The sequence below is a fragment of the Populus trichocarpa genome, chromosome 1 (assembly GCF_000002775.5).
Source record: "Populus trichocarpa isolate Nisqually-1 chromosome 1, P.trichocarpa_v4.1, whole genome shotgun sequence".
Classification (NCBI taxonomy): Eukaryota; Viridiplantae; Streptophyta; class Magnoliopsida; order Malpighiales; family Salicaceae; genus Populus; species Populus trichocarpa.
The window spans coordinates 45,329,624-45,349,120 of record NC_037285.2 but is presented as its reverse complement, the minus strand read 5'-3'; the positions used below and the strand labels follow the sequence as shown (position 1 = coordinate 45,349,120).

The window sequence follows — 19,497 nt, the reverse complement described above, 5'->3', positions numbered from 1 at the left end:
AACCTCCTAAGAAGACAAACTTTATTATTATTATTTTAAAGAAAATAAACTGGGGAATTTGAGGGTTCACATCTACAGTCTCTTTCGCTCATACATTTTTTGGTGTTCTTTGATTATTGTGTTTATAGCTTTCGTCTGCATCAAGTTTAAATCTCTTTTAAAAAAAAAAAAGGGACCAATTTTTATGTAGTCAATCCTATAATAATTAGTGATTCTAAGCAGTCAAGTGTGAGTCTGTCATAACTAGATAAAGATTTGTCCTAGATAAATTATATTAATAGCCTAGCAAATGCATTTATGGACCAATAAAATAGGTATAAGCTTAAGAGAAGGTTTGGTCACGCTAGACCAGAATAACAACTCAAAAGAGTCATAATTTTTTATTTAATTGTTGGATTGTGCTCAAATGTTTATGCGGACCATCAGATCTTTAGATATAAAAAATCTCATTGAGGCCTCTAGTTTTGGTAATTTTTGTGATTTTTCTTATTATTTTTAGATTTCTTGTTTATTTCGGATTTTATGCTTCTTTCCTTTATAATTTTGGATTTTTATTTTTGCTTTTTAGTTGGGGTGGGGTTCTTGACCCATTTAAGGCTTTGTAAACCTATTAAAAAGGTAGACTTTATTATTATTATTATTATTATTTTAGAGAAAACAAACTTGTGAATTTTAGGGTTTACGTTTTCAATTCCTTTCGCCTATAAAAAAATTTTGTGTTCTTTGATTATTGTGTCATTAATTTTGCACTATCAAGCACGAGCCCCAAGACATGATGTTTTTTATCTACAGAAGAAGGAAACATAGAGAAAATGAAAACAAAATACCAAGGCCAATTGCGAAACATGCTGACAAATAAAGGTTCAAATAAAAAAATAACATGGAATTTTTTTAAAAAATATAACAATTGCACTATGTGAATCCATGGTGTAATTGAGTGTGCACCTACAGTAACAGTTTCAATGGTTTACGCAGCTACTGATAACTTTTACGTAACTGTTGGGTCTGCTTTAAGGTTCACTAAAATGAAAAGTAAATCAACCATCTAGGTGGTGTCAAGTGGTAAGAACTTGGGACTAAGAGGTTTGCTTCTTCTATGGTCTCAGGTTCGAACCTTGTGGTTGCTCATATGATGGCCACTGGAGGTTTACATAGTCGTTAACTTCAGGGTCCGTGGGATTAGTTGAAGTGTGTGCAAGCTGGCCCGAACACCCACGTTAATCTAAAAAAAATGAAAAATATATCTCATATTAATTATTTGCTACAAAGTTGGGTCTGCTTTAAGGTTCCTTTCTTTCTTTCATCCAGATTAGCAAGGTCGAAGTCCTTTCTTTCATCCAGATTAGCTGGCTCAATGCAATCAGGGAATGGCAAGAGGAGTTCGTTGGCAATATGAACTGTAGGGAATTTGTGAATTTACATATTAGTTGTGTGGTTCTAGTAATTGTTCGGATGATACGGTACAGAAAAACTCACAAACTCACAGAAATTGGTAATAAGAGAAAAGAAACCTTCAAGAAAGTATCAAACGAGGAGCAACTGTGATTTGTATTAAGCTACAAGTTTTGCATAAATATTATCAGTGATTAGTTGTTAGTGTTAGATAGCTAGTCAATAATGTTTTATAAATTGATTTAATGGTTAAATAAAAACTCTGTAGATGCTAGAACTAGTTGTAATAGATCACTAACATGTTATGATAATTGGCAATGACTCTTTCCAATGAGAAACAATAGCTAGTCAAGAACAGTCAATTAATGGTCTTATTACAAGTATAATATGGTCACATTAATTTGATCGAAAAGTAAGATCATGTTAATGAAAGTATGAGTAGTGTAGCTCAACTAATCATATCCTGAATTTGCTCTCTAAAATTTATAAGTTCGAATCTCACAAACTTCAGGGCCATTAAATACTTACATTATCATTAACTTTAGGATTCATGAGATTAGTCGAGGTACACAAACTGATCCGAATATCTATATTAATCTAAAAAAATCATGTTCATGGAATTAAATGCCAAATGAAAACATTCACTATTACTTATTTTATCGCATGCTTAATAAATTATGAATTATAAAAAATTTGTTTTCAGAGTTGTTTTAAACGGTTGTTTTATTATTGTCATAAATACGGTGTATCTTAGAACACCTACTTTTGTCTTTTTCTTCGTCTCCCACTTGTCCCCGTTTTGTCTTTTAAAAATTCTAATGCTCCACTACTTTCGGTGGAGTTCAGAGATTTGTTTTTACGTTGCTACAGTTGCCGTTGGGAACCAAGGATTCCTTACCAAGGAGATAACATTTTTAAAAGAAAAGGGCAAAAAAAAAAACAACTACAACCATATCAAAAGATGAGATTACTTTGTTTATTTAATTTCTCTCTACTTGTCCAAAAAATAAAAAATAAAAAGTTCTGGTTTATAGCCAAATAAAATTTAATAAAAAAACTCAACATTAAAATATAAAATTAAAAAATTATATATAAAAAAAGTAAAAAAATTTAAAATGACCAATAAAAAAAATTAATTTATAATTATAAATTAAATGACATAACATTTTTAAAAGAAAAAGGCAAAAAAAAAAAACTACAACCATGTCATGGTGCATCTTGGACCACCGTATCAAAAGATGAGATTACTTTGTTTTTTTATATATGATAAAATAAAATATAAAAATTAATTTATAATTAATTCAATGTTAACAAATAAAATTCAATAAAAAAACTCAACATTAAAAAATAAAATTAATACACGCCCTTCTGCTTGTCTTCACCCTGAATACTGTCACTGAATACTGTCACTTTGATTATAAGAACTTGCATCAAGTAAATTGGTTAAGAAAAACTTATTGCATTGAATTAAAATGGGTGTTGATGTTATTGATTGGTTGAAACTTGGGTTTTTGGTAATAGATTTGTCAGGAATGGAGCCAATTCTCTCGGGAGCAAGAATCACAGGAGCTCTAGATAAGGGTTATCCTATCCTTTGAATTTCTTCTTAAATGTACGATGATTAAGTGTTGTTAAATTATACATAAATAACTAGTATCAAAGAATACTGAGTCCAATAAATAAATTGATTTTGGAATTCCCTTAGATAAAATGCCTTAATTAGGGCGGGTTAAAGGAATTTCCAAGAAATAAATTGCCTGGGTTGTTGGAATTCCCTAAGATAAATTGTCTTTGAGGTGGATTAAAGGAATTTGCATCAAATAAATTGCCTTCAAGGAGGTTAAAGGAGAAGTCCTTGTAATAAATTTCCTTTTGGGGCAGGATAATGAAATTTCTTTATAATTGCTTTCGGGTAAGATAATGGAATAATATTGGAAATAATGAGTAGTAGCAGAGAAATCAACAAGGCATTTCTGTTTGTTCAAGCTTCTGGGTTTCCTTTGCATAAACAATTCATAATTAAAAGAAGCTTAGCCTTCGGCCTAGCTTCCAACCTGAGCTAGAACGGAGACTCGAATCTTTCGATATCTTCATCAACAAACTGATCATGGAAGACCACCATATCAAAAGATGAGACATTGCTTCTTTTTGTTGTCTTTTAAAAAGTCTAATGCTCCACTAATTTCCTCACCCAATTAGGCATAAGATTTTAAAAAGAAAGGAAAAGAAAAACTGGCCCCCCTATGCACTATCCCGTTTACAAAGAAGTGGAAAGTAAAAGGAAGGAAATGATTATGTTTATGTCTCTTTTACTTTCGAAACAATGAAAGCAAAAGCATTAGTAGGACGAGGTAAGTTTGTCATCTAAGGATAAAACTCAAACGAGCATGACCTGCAATCCCATAGAGCAATTTTAAGAATATAATACATGTATATGATTCAAGTAGGTTTTAGAAGACAAACAGAGAACGACATTAATGAATTGAAAAAGCTGTATAGTCTGACATCCCTTCCCAGGAGTAGGTAAGGGGTAGCTTCGTTTGTGTCACGCCTCTTTAATAATACTTTTACCCTTTGGCACTTAGCATTCTGTCACATTCCCAACCTGTTACTGCCATGTTCATTGATTATAGTTTTGCTGATATTATTTAAGTTTTTCCAGGTTTCTTGTGGGTAGAAGTATCTTGGAAAATAGCGTGAAGGAGTTTTCGTTGAAACTGCATTTCATAAGAAGCTTCTTTAATGTCTTTTCCTTCAAAATCTTGAAGTACAGTTTTAAGATTGTTCATGAGAAATTAAGAGATTTTCTTTTACTGTGGAATGGAAAAAAAAAACATAAACACAAATATATAAATTACAAGGGTTAGTTAAATAGACGAAAACATTGTTATTAAACTTGGCTTGAACAATCCATCACCGATGATGAGTTAACTTGCAACCTAGTCAAAACTCGATAAAAATTAAGAAAAAAGTTAATATAGTTTGACATTATGACGAGTCTGACTTGCAACCTAGTCAAAACTCAATAAAAATTCTAATTGATATTTTTGTTCTGTTCAAAACAACATGTTTTCATCATTTAGAAGAAATTATTGATTTGAATCATTTTAGATTAACCCACCCAACTCATAACTCAAATCATGTGCCAATTCAGCCAAGTTTGACTCTCTATCTTCTTTCCTTTACTTTTCTTTTTCTTGGAGGAGAAAGAGGGTTGTGCTGCTCGTTTCTTTTCATTTTCTTGGAAACCATACAGAAAGTTCTTGGATCTGTTGATTGTTTTCTAGCTATTTGTCTTTTTTTCTCATTCACTCGGTTTCTTTGGGTGATGACTAGTTGTTTTTCGCCAAGTAATAAACTCTTTTTTCTAAATGTTTTAAAAAAAAAAAAAACTGTTTATAATAATTTTGTCAGATGTCATGGATATGATCATGACTAGGGAAATTTGTAATAATTTTTCTTTCGCAAAAATCTTCCAAAACATTGAGAATGACTAAATTATTAGGTTTTGTTTGCCTATTTTCATCATGTCCTAATTCCAGAAGAAGGTAATATCATGACAAATAACCACATGCGGTTATGAAGGTCTATCTATCTCTTAAAACTTGATAAATAAAGCCATGAGAGTGAGATTTGAGCCCCGTTTATTTAAAGTAGTTTCTTTTAAAAGGTAGTTTTTATAGAAAATAAATTCTTACAAAGTAAGTTATTTATTTATATTTAATAGTGTTATAAAAAATAAGATTTTAAAAAGAAAGGAAAAGAAAAACTGGCCCCCCTAAGCACCATCCCGTTTGCAATCCATTACAAAGCAGTGGAAAGTAAAAGGAAGGAAATGATTATGTTTATGTCTCTTTTAATTACTTTCGAAACAATGAAAGCAAAAGCATTAGTAGGACAAGGTAAGTTTGTCATCTAAGGATAAAACTCAAGCAATTAAAAGTAATTTTCTATGATGATCATCTCTGTGTCACACACTCGGGTAATATGATTGACCTATTGCAATATTAATAAAAAAAATACTAAAAGAATTATGTTTTTGATGGCAACCAGAGTGCGGTTACTTTTTTCATCCCTCTTTTTTGGTTTTATTTTATTTCAGTCCTTCAAGTCTTTTTCTTTTGCTATTTCATCGAGTTTCTTTGCTCTTGAGTTGTTATGCTTGCCCTCGAATATGCATTATGCTAGGAATTACAATTACATTACAGAAAAATTATGGGTTGATTGTTATGGATAATGAGTTATTTAGTTGATTTTGAAAGATTTTAGGTAAAAATGATGATTTTGAGTTATGATTTATTTAAATGGTGAATTTGAGTTAGAAATCTTGATATATCAGTAAGTTATTTGTGTAAATTCTGGGTTTGAGGTTGAAGATTATGAAATTTCAGCTTGGCCCCTTAATTTGTGAAAATTACAGTTTTGTCCCTAAACTTTGGAAAAATTAGAGATTGGTCCCTGGAGCATAATCCGAGATTCTGGACAGAATTAAAGATGAATTATGGGCAGAATTCCAGTATAGTTAAGAATTTATGACATTTTCACTTTGGTCCTCCAATTTGATGAAATTACAATTTGACCCTAGAAATTTGATAAAATTCCAGAGTGGTCCTTGGAGCATAATTTGATATTCTGGGTAGAATTGAGGATGAATTATGTGCAGAATTCCAGTATAGTCATGAATTTATGACATTTTTAGTTCGGTCCTCTAATTTGATAAAATTATAATTTGACCCCTAAAAATATGATAAAATTCAAGATTGGTCCCTAGCCTTAATATTAGCTTTTTCATATTGGTTTGATGAATAATTGATGGTTATTTAGTGAATTATTATCAAGTCTCATTATTTGTTTTATTGTGAATTAGATTTCTGGAAAACCATTTATTTTTTTTGTTTTTGGGAAAAATAACTAGTTTAGTTAAAAAATATATAGGGTTATGAAATAAATTTTTAGTTAAGTATATTAAATAGGTTGTATGTTCTTTTCAGATTGGCGGAAGTAATTCCAAGCAGATACCTTGTTGGCTAATGCTAGAGAATCCAAGAGGTGTTCATTAAAGAGAGAACAGGCTGAGAATTTTTTTTCACGTTGCTGTGTAGCATGTGAAGCTGTTTTCATTGGCTAAGAGTAGCCCCACCCTCCTGTTAGATAGCTTCTTTCTAAGCAGCTTGTTATGAAACTCACTGAAATTGGTAATAAGAGAATAGAAAACCTCAAGACAGTATAAAATGAGGAGCATGGATTTGTTTGGAAAATGTTAAGGAATTGATAATGGAATCTACTTTTATTAGACTATGTGTGAAATATTCAGTTTTTCGTAATGTTGCTTTGCAATATTAGAATCAGTTGTTTATAGAAATCCCAATGAGCAACCCACTAATATGCAGTCCGAGAGACTTTGTATTGAGTTTCGAAGTAGAATTTCTTCAACTTTCATCATAGAAAATATGATAAAATTAAAATAGCAAAACAAGAAGAAAGAACAACAGCATAGAAGGGATGCAGTGCAGGTTCCTATTATAGATTTTTCAATCACAGAAAAAAAGGTTGCAATGATGGAAGACGTGAACCATTAGGCTTACAAGAGAATTATTTAAACAAGTAAAACAATCAGCTGAACGCTATAAGATCTGATTATTACATTTTTATTGTTGTGTTTTAATTATATGATTTTACAATGGGAGGAGTTCTGTGTGAACAGCAGAACAAAGGCTGCCCACTTCCTCGAACTTCTTTGTTTCTTTCCTTTCTTTTTCTTTTTCTTTATCTTTATCTTTATCTTTATCTTTATCTTTCTTTTCTTAGAGAGGAAAGAGGGTTGTGCTGCTCGTTTCGTTTCATTTTTCTTGGAAACCAGACAGAAAGTTCTTGGTTCTGTTGATTGTTTTCTAGCTAATAGTCTTTTTCTCTCATTCACTCGGTTTCTTTGGACGCGGACTAATTGTTTTTGGTCAAGTAATAATCTCTTCTTTTGTTCTACTGAAATTCTTGACGTTTTGGTCGGGAATAAGTTTAGCTCCTTTTGCTTGTCTAGAAAATTAAAGGGAAGTAACAGGTGAAGTATTTAATATTAGAACATGTATCATTTATATGGTTATATTTAATAAATTTATTTATTAAAATTATTCTATAATAGAAATCAACATACATATATTTTTTTTTAATATCATAAAAGAAAAAAAACTATGCAAGGCTACACATATTCAAAATATTATAAAAATTAAATACTTAATCTATCTGAAATATACAAAAAAATATTTACAGATAAATCATACTAACCTCTTAAAAAATTAAACACATCTAACAAAATTAAAAATAATTGAAGAAAGACTACATAAGGCCAAAAAAATCATAGAAAAGGGGTATTAATGAAAACATCATTTTTAAAATTATTTTCAAAAATATATATAAAAAAGTATCAATAAAAAAAATTTCAAAATGCAATGTTGGAAAATTATGGGGACTTATTATTTAATAGCTTAAAAAGATGAGGAATTAAAATGAACTTTGCAAACAAATTACAGAGCCTTCACCTATTTTAGCTGAGTTTTTCATTGCAGTCCCCTGTTTTTCAATTCAACTCTCATTCTTAAAAAAATATATGCAATTAGACTCTAATTTTAATTACAAAGGATGAATTGTGAAAAATAATTCAAGTATAAAATTGAAAATTTTCAAAAAATACACTACTGTTGTTCACAATTAAATGAGTCTAGGGAGTGGTAATGAACATAAAACCCCATTTTCTTTTAATTTATACTATAATTTGGTACTGTGACACATACTTTTAAAAATATTTTTTATTTAAAAATTTATTAAAATATTTTTTTATACACATATATTTTTTTAAATCATAAAAAAACATTTTAAAATCATATAAAACACAAAGAATATATTAATTTAATATTTCTATAAATTAAATATAATTATAAAAACCACTATGATTTGGACAACCACTCTATCATCCTCTTTTTCACACTAATTTTCATCTCCTATTTTCTACAATTCTGCCCCCCGACGTGACCTTACTTTCTTCCTTCTTTGTCCCGTTCTTTTCTTTCTTCTTTTATCATGTCACAATAAAATCTAAGGTTGAACATGTGGAGATAAGGTTGAACATGTGGCGATAATCTATTGGTTTCTTGGATTACCTGGTTCTTTTAGCTTTTCTTCAATACTGGCCCCATACGTGACCTTACTTTCTTCCTTACTTGTCCCATCCTTTTCTTTCTCCTTTGATCATGCCGTGATTTTAGGGGTTTTTTTTGGTTCTTTCTTCTTTATCCCATTCCTTTCTTTCTTCTTTTATCATGATGTGATTTTAAGATTTTTATTTTAAGTGTTTGAATAAGTAGTTAATTTTTAAAATATTTTTTTTATTTAAGAATATATTAAAATAATATTTTTTATTTTTTAAAAATTATTTTTAATATCAATATAAAAATACAAAAAATTAATTTAGAATACAAAAAATTATTTTTTAAAAATAATACTTTAAAAAATAAAAAGCAAACACCCTATTTCTCTCCTTATTTACTGCCGTGATTTCAGGTCCTCTTTTCGTGCCTTATTTGCAAGAGCATGAAAAACAAATTAAAAAATAAATCAAACGAACATAGCTATTAAAAACTAAAACTCAAAATACAGAGAAAAGTATTATTTCAGAAAAATAATATTTTTTATGTAGATGTTTTTTAAAATATTTTTTATTTTAAAATATATTAAAATAATATTTTTTTTATTTTAAAAAAATATTTTTAATATCAATATAAAAATAAAAAAATTAATTTAGAATACAAAAAATTATTTTTTAAAAACAATACTTTAAAAAATAAAAAAACAAACTTTATTTGTTTTTGTGTTTTAAAAGAATTTTTAAAAAAATTTAAATTTTTTTTGTTTCAAATCATATTTCAGAAAAATAAACGTAAAATATTTGAAATACGTACTTTCCATAAAATCTTAAATAATCCCTTGGATCTCGACTTTATGAGCAACAATTTAAAGGTTGAAGCTTTGTTTTGGTGAAAACATTTGAAGAAAAGTGAAACGCGAAGAATGGTTGGAAGCTAATAGTGGCAAGAAAGAGAGAGGAATTGGCTCCAAATCAGGCTTTCATGGCATGATGGCCAAAGGATGGCCATTGCTATTCTATGACAGCCGTAATGGTCGGTAGGATGTGAATTTAATAATGTAAAGGTATGAATTAGATAGACAAATTTGTTCAATATTTGGGGTTGGCTGAAGGCGGGGATTCTATTGGTCAACGTATTTTCAACGTAGTAAAATTAAATGTTTCACTATAAATGACAATATTGATACTTTAAATGAATAAATGATTTAATATCGTTAAAAGATGGTTTTACCTTGTTATTTGTTCAAAAATGGTATACCCAAGCACCGGCGAACACCAAGAAGTCTCCATTTTTAACACAAAGACAATACTAGAGTTAGGGATTGCTTGCATGAAATCTAGCTAAGTTCTTGCATAAATTAAGAGGCTATAATATTTGTGGATAGAATTTGAAACTTACTAATCAAATGATGCTTGTTAATATGTAAATATTATTATTATTATTATTAGTATAGGTGATACAAGCATGATTCCCTTAGCATAGCTTCATATATCAAATATGAGCCATCCAATTGGGGTCAAATACAACCACTATTTGATTCATGAACCCACTTGAACCTAGATTGTGTGGCATTATTTCAACTTAAGAAAATACATCCATTAGTACCAAATTCCCAACATGTAAAAGAAATGTTAAACCTGCAATGAAGTTGGTGTTGGGTTTGCCGAATAGCATACACTCAGCCGAAACAATAAAATAAAATTATTCGGGAGTCTCTAGAATCTTGTTAAACAGATCTAAAGTTGTTTAGGGATTTATTTCTTGAAGATTTGATCATCTTTGATTTTGAATAATTTTTAAAAGACTGGGTTATTGCAAACTAGAAGTCGTCTAATTGTCCGTCCTTCAATGATAATCCACATGAACCACTAGTGAAAAATCTCACAAGTTCCTATTTAGGAGAGAGGGATTGTTATGCCTAGAGTGTTATCTCTTTATTTTGTGACACACGTAATTTTTATGTCTAACAGAAAACTCCTAAAAAATAAAAGACATAGCTTACTATTTATAAGGAAATCTGAAAAACCCTATAAATTGACAAAATATCAATTTCCCCCTTGAATAATATCCATATATTAAATTAAGATAATTTTATAAATTAACTCAATCAAGTCCTTACCTGATTTTTCTAGATCTGAAAATATAATCATTGTATTAATCATATTATAGTTCTTAATTTTTAAAATATATTTTAATTAAGTTATACTTAATTAAATCATCATAGTTTAATTCTTAATGTGTATGACCTATTAGGTTTCTAATATATTGGCCCAAATATAAATTATAATTATAATTATAATTAAATAAATTAGAATTGAAGATTTGAAGATCATGTACATTGTTTAGTAATGTGTCATGATCCCCTAAATATTAGAAAAGTTATTAGTGGTTTCAATTACCAGTTTCTCATTGTAATTAATACCATTTTATCACTAATGTTCTTATTTAACATTAAAGCAAGAAGCATGTTTGCCATGTTAAATCATGTTGATTCTCTACATAATAGTAATTGATCATTTGAATAAGATTTGAAACCCTTTTTAAATCTCATTCCACCTTGGCCAAAGATTTCTCAGTTAATACTATTTGAGAACAGATGAAACATTTTTTCTATCTCACATAGGGTGATGAAATCCTCCCTTAATCACTTAAGTACCTTCATATAGTTCATGATATATCCAATATCTATCATTTTGTTACCTCAATTAAGATAACATGTAACAGGATCAAAGCATAGCATTCTCTATATAAGATAACTTAGTGATCTCAAGTCTAAGGATTACATATACAACCGTCACGTGAGTCTTTCCATAGACATAGGTAATCTCTCCATATGAAATTCTCATGCCGGTCAATTCAGTGTACATGTCTTATGACAAGCATATACATATTAGTTTTAGGTATCCCTTATAGCTCAACTTATGAGAATAGTTGCTTCATTTCATAAAGGAAAAAACATAATATATATCAGTCTTTATGGCTCTAATAAATATCCAGTATTTAAGAGAGCATCGACCAAGAATATTTTATGAACAATACTTTGATGCATTAAAAATCTCATAATTATAACAACTTTATAATTTCCTTTGCAAAGCATTTTTGTCTCATAAACTTTATCTATACTCTAGATTCATTACTATAATATTATATGAATATTAAAGTTAAATTAAGCCTTTAATAATAATAAATATGTATTTACATGAATATAATAATGTCTCGTATAACTAACTGATTGGCTACAAGGCATATTAAACTAACAGTTGGTAACCATTCTACACCGATGGTATTATCTTTTATCAAAAAATGAAATTAATTATAGATTTACTACTTGTCGCACGTGTGCGGCGTCACAATGAACATGGAGAAAAGACTATAGAAAAAAAAGGATAAATGTCAAATGTTCAACTCGAATCAAAGAGAAAAGACCAGAACACATTAACTCAGTTGGACAATTATTCATTTTCTTTCCCTTCCTTTATTCTATCTTCACTTAGCCTTTTTTGGGCTTGGGTCGAATAAAATTCAATATTAAATTGAAGATAATAAGGGGCTAAATTGAAAGAAGAGGGCTTTCCTCGGGTGAGATAAGCTTTGGGGTCTAATTGAAGAGTTGGTGTCAAATTAGGGATTAAATTGGAAAGATGAAATGAGATTTAGGACTTAATTGAAGAGTTACTATCGAATATGTCACAGCCTGACCAAACCTGCCAGATATTGTATGTTTGGGGCCTTATCGCCCTCACGGATTTGTTCTTAATTAGTGACCACGCATGGTCCCAAAACGTGTCTGACAAGTTAGTAACCAATATTACTAATAAGGTCAGCTACCAAATCCTCACTTGCCGATGTTGAATATTATTTAATAAAAGGAAAAGAAATGTTGGTGTGTATATAGCACATGTCAGTATAGGAGAAAGGATATTGAATTCGAGCGACACATATGCTGTCTCTACTCCTTTTAAAGGTTGTCGATTCCATTCTGTTTCACCTGAAATAGGCAATATATCCTGTATCATTTTAAAAAACAGAACAAACTGAGACAAATTTCATTGCACTTAAAATCTTGGCTCATTCTTCTTGCCTAAATTCTAGACGAGTTGTTTCGAGTTTTTTCCATCTGTTGTGCTCCAGATTTTTTTGAATGAACTTATAATTGGTGCCGTTTTGAGTTAGGGATAACTTTCCATAATTCTCAAAAACAGGTAGCCATGCACAGATCTTCATCTCTCTTTAATTTCCCGTTACCCAATTCCCCTCTTCCCCTCTTCCTTCCATCGAATCCAATTCATAAATAATTTGGGTTGCTTTTGTGGCAGTTTCAATGATTTACACAGCTATCGATAACGTTTTTGGCTGTTAATATCGTAGTCTTCTCTAAAAAGCCAATGTCATGGCATTTCCATGCTTTCTAAAGAAATAATTTATTTATTTATTAAGCAATTCATTTAGCTTTTTCAATATTTAATTTAATTTATATTCTTAATAATAATTTTAATTCAAACAACAAGACAGCAGAACACCAAATAATTTATTGATTTTACTCATAACACAGCACAATTATTTATTATTAAATAATTTGATATGGTTAATCTCACAACAAAACACAAACCAAACTCTTATTCTTAAACTTGCATTAAATATTACTACTTAGATTTTATTAATTTGCATTGTACATGTACATATATTATCTTTGAAGGCTTGTATGACCTTTATCTTAGATATCATTTTATTCTTTATTCTTTATTTTTAATAAAAAAATTCATTCAATCAATTTATTAAAATAATATTTAAGTGATTGTTGAATTATTTAATTGTTTTCAAGAAGATTAGGCATTTTTATTATGATATTTTCATTACTTTATAAATAATTATGTATTAGGGACATTTGAGCAAAATAATATTACTCATAAAAAATATATTTTTTTAAATAAAAAAATACATGAATTAAAAATTTATGTTTTCAATAAAAAAAATACTTTTTTAGTTCAAATCATTACAGTTTCTTAGGATACTTTTTATATCGTCAAAAACTTTTTTCTTTTTTTGAGAAAAATACATGAATCAGACTAGAGAATTTTGATGAAATATATATATATTTTGTCTATAATTTTATTTTGAGTGTTTTCTATGAATATATTTCATAATTAAATAAAAAATATATTAAAAAAGTTAGATTACAAAAAGTACCTTAGGCATAGCTACACTAATTTCTAAGACTCTATTTGTTTTTACGTTTCAAAAATATTTTTTAAAGTTTTTTTTATATTTTTATTTACTTCAAATTAGTATTTCTTTGATATTTTCAAATAATTTTAATATGCTAATGTCAAAAATAATTTTTAGAAAATAAAAAAAATATTATTTTAATGTATTGCAGAGTAAAAAACATTTTGAAAACTAAAAACAACCACATTCTCAAAAACCCTCTTAGATTGTTGGGATCTAAAGGTTTGGCTAGCTTATACAATCATAATTTTTTTTTAAAATACAATAAAATCAAAATAGCAAAACAAGAAGAAAGAACAACAGCATTAATTAGCTGCTTAATACATTAATTAGATGATTATTACATTTTTATTATTGTATTTTAAATATATGATTTTACAATGGTAGGAACAGCAGAACACCACATGAACAGTAGAATAAAGGCTGCCCACTTCCTGGAACTTCCTTGCTGCTGACTTTGGTGATTTGTTCACACTACCAATCTTTCCTTAACAACTAAGGAGTTTTTTTTAAAAAAATGGATTGATTTTAAACACTCTCTCAAGTTGTTGTGTTGATACTTCTGTAATTTGGTGCTTGTCAAGTGCTTGTCAATTGAGTTTAAGAAGATTTTAGATTGACTAATGAGCATAAAACACCTTTCTCTTTTAATTTATACTATAATTTTGTTTTGTGACACATACTTTTTAAAAATATTTTTTATTTAAAAATATATATATATATATATATATAATAACAAGAAATATTAAAAAAAAATATTAATTTAATATTTTTTAAATTAAATATAATTATAAAAAGCACTCAGACACGGTTAAAAAAACAAGCAGCCTCCCTCCCTGTTTTTGTCCTCTGTTTATACGTGTTTTGATTCTGACAACTACTCTATTATCCTCTTCTTTCATGCTACTTTTCAAACTTTCTACAAGACTGGCCCTACGTGACCTTACTTTCTTCCTTCCTTGTCCCTTTCCTTTCTTTCTCCTTCTTTTCTCTCCTCACTTGAGTTTGATCCTTTGTTGTGTTCGTTCCATTAATTTTACTTCTTTGCAAGTCTTTTCCCTTGATGATCTGTTTTTTTTTTTTTTTTAAAAAAGAAGAAAACTAAAAAACACTTTGACCGATCATAGCTTAGGTTAATTACATGTGTTGTTGGAAGCGAGCTGGTATCATCCATGGAGGCGTCTAAGTGATTATCCTGAACCTTTCATTCGTTTCTTTCTTTGCTAGCTAGGTGAGTACTTGTACACATTATTTTTCTTTATTTCTTTGTCACTGTCTTTATATTACTACGCATACTATCTTAATTATGTCATCAAAATGCTTATACCTTGCGTTGTTGCTTTTGAAGCTGGATTCCATACAGAGCTAAAGGCCTTCTCCTTTTCTTCCTCCCGCTATTTCATTGAGCACTCAGTACCAGTGCTTTTCGCACATATTTTCCCAAATTAAGGTAATGGAATTCCTATTCCCATTCTCTCTGCGCCTGTTTTTTACTTGTAGTGACTCACTCTCACGTTCTGTATCCTTGTTTCTCTGATTTTCAGACCTGTGGAAATGGCTCTCGAAAATGCTGGTGGATCCATTATAGCTATGCTAGCAGAACTCATGGTGGAACCAGTAGGAAGGCAGTTCCGTTACATGTTCTGTTTCAACAATTTTGTTGAAGAATTCAAAGAACTAAAGGAGAACCTGGTTTCGGCAAAAGAACGTCTGCAAGTCGATGTCGAAACTGCTAAAAGGAATGCTGAAGAAATTGACAAAGTTGTCAAAAAGTGGCTGGAAGATGCAAACAACGAAATTGAAGGTGCGAAGCCCTTGGAAAATGAAATAGGAAAAAATGGCAAATGCTTTACTTGGTGCCCAAACTGCATGCGACAATTCAAGTTAAGCAAGGCACTGGCCAAGAAGTCGGAGACTTTCAGAAAACTTGGAGAAAATAGCAGAAAGTTTTCAGAAGTGTCCCACATACCTCATCGTCAGCCTATAGAATTTCTCCCAACAAAGGAATTCACGTCCTCAGAATCGTCAAAAGAAGCTTTCGAACAGATTATGAAAGCTCTCAAAGATGACAGTGTCAATATGATCGGACTGTCCGGCAAGGGAGGGGTGGGTAAAACCACCCTGGTAAAAGAATTAGGCAGGAGAGCCAAAGAGTTGCAGCTTTTTTCTGAAGTTTTGATGGCTACGGTGTCCCAGAATCCAAATGTCACAGACATTCAGAACCAAATGGCAGATAAGTTAGGTCTGGATTTTAAAGAAAAGAGTAATGCAGGGAGAACTGATCGATTATGGCAGAGACTGAAGGAAGTGGAGAAGATGCTTATAATCCTAGATGATGTTCGGGAAGAAATTGATTTGAAAGAGATAGGGATCCCATTTGGTGATGATCACAGGGGTTGTAAAATTCTTCTAACAACTCGTCTTCAAGTCATATGTTCTTATATGGAATGCCAGCAAAAAGTGTATTTATGTGTCTTATCTGAAAAAGAAGCATGGGATTTATTCAGAATCAATGCAGGTTTACGTGATGGGGACTCTACCTTGAACAGAGTGGCAAGGGAGGTTGCGAGAGAATGCCAAGGCTTGCCTATAGCACTTGTGACAGTGGGAAGGGCTCTAAGAGATAAATCTGCAGTTCAGTGGGAAGTAGCGTCTAAACAGCTCAAAGACTCTCAATTTCCGCGCATGGAACAATTTGACGAACAAAAAAATGCTTTTACATGTCTTAAGTTGAGCTATGAAAATTTGAAGCACGAGGAAACCAAGTTATGTTTCTTGCTATGCAGTTTATTTCCAGAAGATTATGACATTCCAATTGAGGACTTGATGAGATATACAGTTGGCTATTGGTTACATCAAGATGAGGAGCCCATTGAAGATGCAAGGGAACAAGTTCATGTGGCAATCAAAGACCTCAAAGCTTGTTGTTTGTTGTTGGGCACTGAAACTGAAGAACATGTGAGAATGCATGACTTGGTTCGTGATGTTGCTATTCAGATAGCATCATCTAAAGAATATGGATTCATGGTAAAGGCAGGCATTGGGTTGAAGGAGTGGCCAATGATCAATAAAAGCTTTGAAGGTTGTACAACAATTTCGTTAATGGGCAATAAACTAGCAGAACTTCCTGAAGGATTGGTATGTCCAAAGCTCAAAGTTCTATTATTAGAACTGGATGATGGTATGAATGTTCCAGAGAGGTTTTTTGAAGGGATGAAAGAAATTGAAGTTTTGTCTCTGAAGGGAGGGTGTTTGTCATTGCATTCACTTGAACTCTCAACGAAACTTAAATCGTTGGTGTTGATCAGGTGTGGATGCAAGGACCTCATTTGGTTGAGAAAGCTGCAGAGACTTAAGATTCTTGGTCTTATGTGGTGCTTATCCATTGAAGAATTACCTGATGAAATAGGAGACCTCAAGGAGTTAAGGTTGTTGGATGTGACAGGTTGTCGAAGGCTAAGAAGGATCCCTGTGAATTTGATTGGAAGGTTGAAGAAGTTAGAAGAGCTGTTGATCGGGGATTGCAGCTTTGATGGATGGGATGTTGTTGGATGTGACAGCACAGGAGGAATGAATGCAAGCCTAACAGAACTAAATTCGTTGTCTAATTTAGCTGTATTATCATTGAAGATACCGGAGGTTGAAAGCATTCCCAGAGATTTTGTTTTTCCCGGACTGCTCAAATATGATATAATTATAGGGAATTATAATCCATTTATAAGGGATCCAGTAGGATACCCAACCTCGACAAGATTACATTTGGATAATACAAGCGCCACATCCTTAAATGCAAAGATATCGGAGCAGTTATTTCCTACTGTGTCTCAAATTGTTTTTAGGAGAGTGGAGGGTTTAAAAAATATAGTATTGTTATCTGATCATAAGCAGCAAAACGGCTTCTTCCAGAGATTAGAATTTGTAGAAGTGTGGCATTGTGGGGATATCTGTACTCTTTTTCCAGCAAAAGTTCTGCAAGTTTTGAAAAATTTAAGGAGTGTGAAAATTAATGGCTGCAAATCATTAGAAGAGGTATTTGAATTGGATGATGAAAGCAATGTCGAGGACGAGTTGCCGCTGTTGTCATCTTTAACAAGGTTGGAGCTGGAAATGTTACCTGAGCTCAAATGTATATGGAAGGGGCCCACCAGACATGTCAGCCTCCAAAGTCTTATTCATCTGAATTTGAACCGTCTTCACAAACTAACATTTATCTTCACACCGTCCCTCGCTCAAAGTCTACCACGGCTAGAAAAACTTGAGATAAGAAATTGCCTTGAATTGAAGCATGTTCTAAGAGAGGAGGATGATGAATGGGAAATAATTCCAGAGTCTCTTGGCTTCCCAAAATTAAAAACTCTTTATATATTTGCCTGTGCCGAACTTGAATATGTCTTCCCTGTCACTGTGTCTCCAAGTCTTCAGAACCTGGAAGAGATCAGGATTGATAATGCTAACAATTTAAAGCAAATATTTTACAGTGAAGGAGATGCACGCATCATCACGTTCCCTCAACTAAGAGAGTTGATTCTTTGGTCCGAATCAAATTACAGCTTTTTTGGTCCAAAGAATTTTGCTGCCCAGTTGCCTTCTCTGCAAAATCTAACCATTCATGGCCATGAAGAATTGGGTAATTTGTTGGTACAGCTTCAAGTACGTCATTTAAATCTAACCATTCATTTATATTTTCTCTGCTAATTTTGTACCTTTTCATTTAAATTGTCAACTTCTAAATTTCTTCCTTCTTCCACCAAATTTCTAAAACCTAATTAAGTACTGGGGATAATTGGTTCATCTATTTACCAAAAGTATAATATAGTTCCAAAGTGCACAAAAATTATTAGGAATTATACCTAACAAATTGGGGTGCCAAAGTTATAATATAGTTCCAAAGTAGTTTTCTTTTGATGCAGGGGTTTTCAGATTTGAAACATATATATGTTAGAGAATGCGGAGGAGCACAAGATGGAATTCAGGTTGTAAGTTTTGTAACTGATGGAAGAGGTGGGCATGAACTTTCACTCCCTAGTTTGGAAAAATTATACTTGAACTCCTTGCCTGATATGAGGTGTATATGGAAGGGTCTCGTGCTGTGCAATTTGACTATTTTGGTGGTGAATGGGTGTAAGAGACTGACACATGTATTCACATACGGCATGATTGCTAGTCTAGTTCAACTGAAAGTTCTAAAGACATCAAGTTGTGAAGAATTGGAGCAAATCATTGCTAAGGATGATGATGAAAGGTATCAGATGTTGTCAGGAGATCATCTCATATCTTTATGCTTCCCTAGTTTGTGTGAAATTGAGGTTGAAGAATGCAACAAGTTGAAGAGTCTCTTCCCAGTAGCCATGGCTTCAGGTATTCCAGAGCTCCAACTACTTAAAATAACAAAAGCCTCTCAATTTTTGGGAGTATTTGGGCAGAATGATCAAGCTTCACATGTCAACGTTGAGAAGGAGATGGTGCTTCCTAAACTAAAGGAGCTATCGCTAGAACAATTACCATGCATTGTCTGCTTCAGTTTTGGATGTTGTGATTTCTTATTCCCTCGTTTGGAGAAGTTAAAGGTGTATGAATGCGCAAAGTTGAGCACAAAATTTGCTACTACACCAGATGGTTCAATGAGTGCTCAATCAGAGGTGCTGCTGATTTGACTTGATTTCTTACCTCTTTTTTAGTGTGTTTGTTTCTTGTTTCGCTCAAAAATAAGATTTACAAGTTACAATGTCTATGCCATGCT

General features: G+C 31.3%; 1 protein-coding gene across 16 annotated transcripts in view; it reads left to right on the top strand.

The window, feature by feature from the left end:
- LOC18096055 (uncharacterized) overlaps positions 1–19,497 on the top strand; it is a 691,470-nt gene that overhangs the window by 536,229 nt on the left and 135,744 nt on the right. For 8 of the 16 annotated variants that reach the window (XM_052448458.1, XM_052448461.1, XM_052448454.1 and 5 more), the window contains 2 exons: positions 15,520–18,407; positions 18,668–19,396. The exons of 5 other annotated variants lie outside the window; for them this stretch is intronic. In XM_052448458.1, coding sequence (XP_052304418.1) covers positions 15,520–18,407; positions 18,668–19,396 — 3,617 coding nt within the window. The remainder of the gene's footprint in view (positions 1–15,519; positions 18,408–18,667; positions 19,397–19,497) is intronic. 3 more of the 16 variants (XM_052448434.1, XM_052448465.1, XM_052448463.1) reach the window with 3 other exon arrangements.